A 3,075-nucleotide genomic window follows, 5' to 3' on the forward strand; every position below is an offset into this window, starting at 1 on the left:
CGGAATCTGAGAAGGGGAGGTGGGGAGGTATTGTCTATTGTTCTAAACTTATTAACCCTCCTCAGGAAGTTGTTATTTTATTCCTAGGGTCACTTTTTGAAAATAGATTTATGGCCGCCTAAATCTGTAATCTGCCCCTATGTGCGGCGTTGCCGAGAGCAGTAAGCGCGACCCGTGAAATACGGGCCGTAGGGGAAGCAACCTTTCCAAGATAATAGCCCTATATGGCGCAGTTGCGAATAGTATTGACAACAGTTTTCTAAACGAGTACGGTATATCACTGACCAAACAGTGTTATCTAATATACCCACAAAAATATATACTACAAATCTCTACTAAATAAGCATTCGATTTCCATTATCTCTTTGATTTGAGTCATCACCCTACCTTACTTTTTTCAGGTTATATATATTTGCGTGTGCGCACTGCAATGGCGGAGTGGAATACCTACGGCGGTTGGAGCTATGCTGGCTGGATCTTGCCCACCTGGCATTGTACAACCTGACGGCGTACAACGCACCAAACTATTTCGACCTCGACACAGTTATCATGCCGTACATTATGGACAACTGGCACGCGCTACAGTTGCCTGAAACTGTATTTGGTTTTCTTTTTCTATATTTTAAGTAACTAAAGAAATAAATATATTTCTCTAAAAGAAAAGAAACAAGATATCCGGTAGAAGACGGATCGTCCCAAATATACTTAGTAATTTTATGAAATCTCATAAGTTTTATTTATTCATTAATTTCAAAATATAAACAATAGTTTAAAAAAAATGTTGCGACGAACCACCTTATTCACAGATGTGGCGAACACCAGTGAATGAACGGCGAGAGAAAATCTTAACTGCCCTCACTTCAGCGCGCAAACGCTTTAAATGTGGACGCGAGATGAAGAAGCGCGCTACTATTTGGGGCTTGCGCTTGCGCCGCCCGCCGCCACCGCCAGCGCAGTTAACTGCGCTGGAACAGGTACTATTCATAACAGGAATTCAAAACCATAATAAATAATTTTTTTTTACAAAGTGTATTTTATTAAGCCCAAAAAATTGAATATTTGTCGACAGATCAAGAAAGGAGAACCACTGACTGACAAACTAGTGCGAGAGTATGCGCCTCGGCTACGATTCCTACCTCGAGCTCCATCGCCACCAGCACTTGCTAGTGTTGATGATAGGTAATGAAACCATTATCACAATTTGCACAAGAAGCTAGCTGTTGTTCTACCTAATTTTATCCATTTGTTGTAGTTCACAACCATCGTCTAGCAGTAGCAGTGAAAAAAGTTCCTATAAAAACCACACTCAACGTATGATAGTGCCGGTAGATGGTCATTGGTTAAACCTCATGATGGGCAAACGGTTTCATGAAAACCTAAACTCGAATTCCAACTCTGAAAATGACTCCACTAGTTCCTACGAATCTATTAAACACAATGAGAGTGATGAAAGACCTCCATCAACTACATTGTGTACATCCAGTACTAGGAAATCTGATGCCAAAGACGATAATTTAGAGAAAAGATCAGAAGTAGATGATAGTGAAGAAAAAGCAACATTTGAAACTCCTCCAGTGCCATCGCTTAACACCTCATTAGTACCCTGCTGTGTTAAGTTAGATAAACTTCCCAAAGAAGGTGTCGTCGACGATAATGATGAGAGCAAAGATACTGGGAATAATATAAATATCAATGCGCGTATGTCTAGAATAGCCACAATGAACTTAGAAGTTTCGAAATTATCGACTAAGAATATCATTGAACATTCCAAAATCATGTCACTGCAGCACATGGACAGCCTGCCGCCGTATGGTAACCATTTCAGCCACGAACTGGAGTCGTCTGGCGACGAAACTTCCAGTCGGGGCACGCTTGACGCTATCATACCACCACTAAAAGACTTTCAAGGGAAAAACAATCCCTTTTTGATGCAGACTAGTTATTCATCAAAGAAACCATTCAAATCTGGAAATAATGGAAAACAGAACCATTTCCATTCCCGATTCTCATTACCCAGTCAATTAAATCCAATCATAGTTCCATTTGTTCGACCGCTAAAACGGAAATTGAGTGAAAAGGACATTGTAATAGGCCCAAATGGTGAAGTAAAGCGTAGAAAATACAGAAGACCAAGAAAATATCTCCAAATGCAGCAGGTAACATTTTTATCACTAGAAAAAGCAATGAACAAGTCGTGCAATCTATTTAAAAGTAACTTTATTTTAAATCCTACTAATTTCTTAATTTTCAGCATAACAAGTCATGTCCACTGCCAGATGATAAGACTGCCCAACAAACCCAAAACGAGAATGTAGATTCACCGGCCTTGCCTGGACATACTAACGTGAAATTTCACGGCAGAAGACTGCGACAAAGGCAGGAAAAGAACTACTACGAGAACGCTCGGCGGAGTTCGAGTAACAATACTACTAATAATAACAGCGTGAAAAGTTTACAATTGAGTCCACACAAGTCCCAAAACGGCGCGGCTGAGGTTGACGCTGAGCAGCTGTCTGCTCTTAAGTCCAGCGTGCAATCATACTTCCGCGCCGGTCAGACTTTCTGCGTACTGGCGCGCCGTTTTGAGCCTGCTGCGCCTCCCGCCTACCTCATTGAGTGGGACTCCAACTCCTAGTGTGCAGTATCTAACCAGAAACTTAAGATGTCCTATCTCTTTATCTGTGCAAAGAAAGCTATATTTTTCTTTAGGAACGAAATTGAAAGATATCATAGGTATACAGGAGCAGTAACGTCATTCCGGGCTTTTATTTTTCTGGTCAGTGTATACATGAATTTATTTAAAATTATTATTGTAATAATATATTGTACTAAGCGATCGTAGTGTAATAAGATCAAGGAATGTGATATATTATTCCAAATAATGTGTTTTATTTCATAATTTCTTTGTTTACTTGTTTGATGAATATGAGCAGGAAGCACAAAATATTAATGTATATGTGAAAAAATCTAAGGAAGTGTAGGCTCGAAACCCCCTGTAGTAGACCCCCTGGTCTACTCTCGATCTCCGTCCGAAACAATTACTGCCAAATAAGCAATACTTGACCAAATGAAAAG

At 40.1% G+C, this 3,075-nt stretch overlaps 1 protein-coding gene across 1 annotated transcript; it reads left to right on the plus strand.

Moving 5' to 3' along the window:
* The first annotated feature begins 224 nt into the window (after positions 1 to 224).
* LOC113233341 (polycomb protein Pcl-like) lies at positions 225 to 2,861 on the plus strand. Its single transcript, XM_026468445.1, has 6 exons — positions 225 to 242; positions 376 to 597; positions 807 to 974; positions 1,070 to 1,179; positions 1,253 to 2,156; positions 2,252 to 2,861. The coding sequence occupies exons 1-6, from the start codon at positions 225 to 227 to the stop codon at positions 2,633 to 2,635; spliced, it is 1,806 nt and encodes a 601-aa protein (XP_026324230.1). The 3' UTR covers positions 2,636 to 2,861.
* The last annotated feature ends 214 nt before the right edge of the window (positions 2,862 to 3,075 follow it).

The sequence above is a fragment of the Hyposmocoma kahamanoa genome, unplaced genomic scaffold (assembly GCF_003589595.1).
Source record: "Hyposmocoma kahamanoa isolate Upper Pololo Valley unplaced genomic scaffold, ASM358959v1 78, whole genome shotgun sequence".
NCBI lineage: Eukaryota > Metazoa > Arthropoda > Insecta > Lepidoptera > Cosmopterigidae > Hyposmocoma > Hyposmocoma kahamanoa.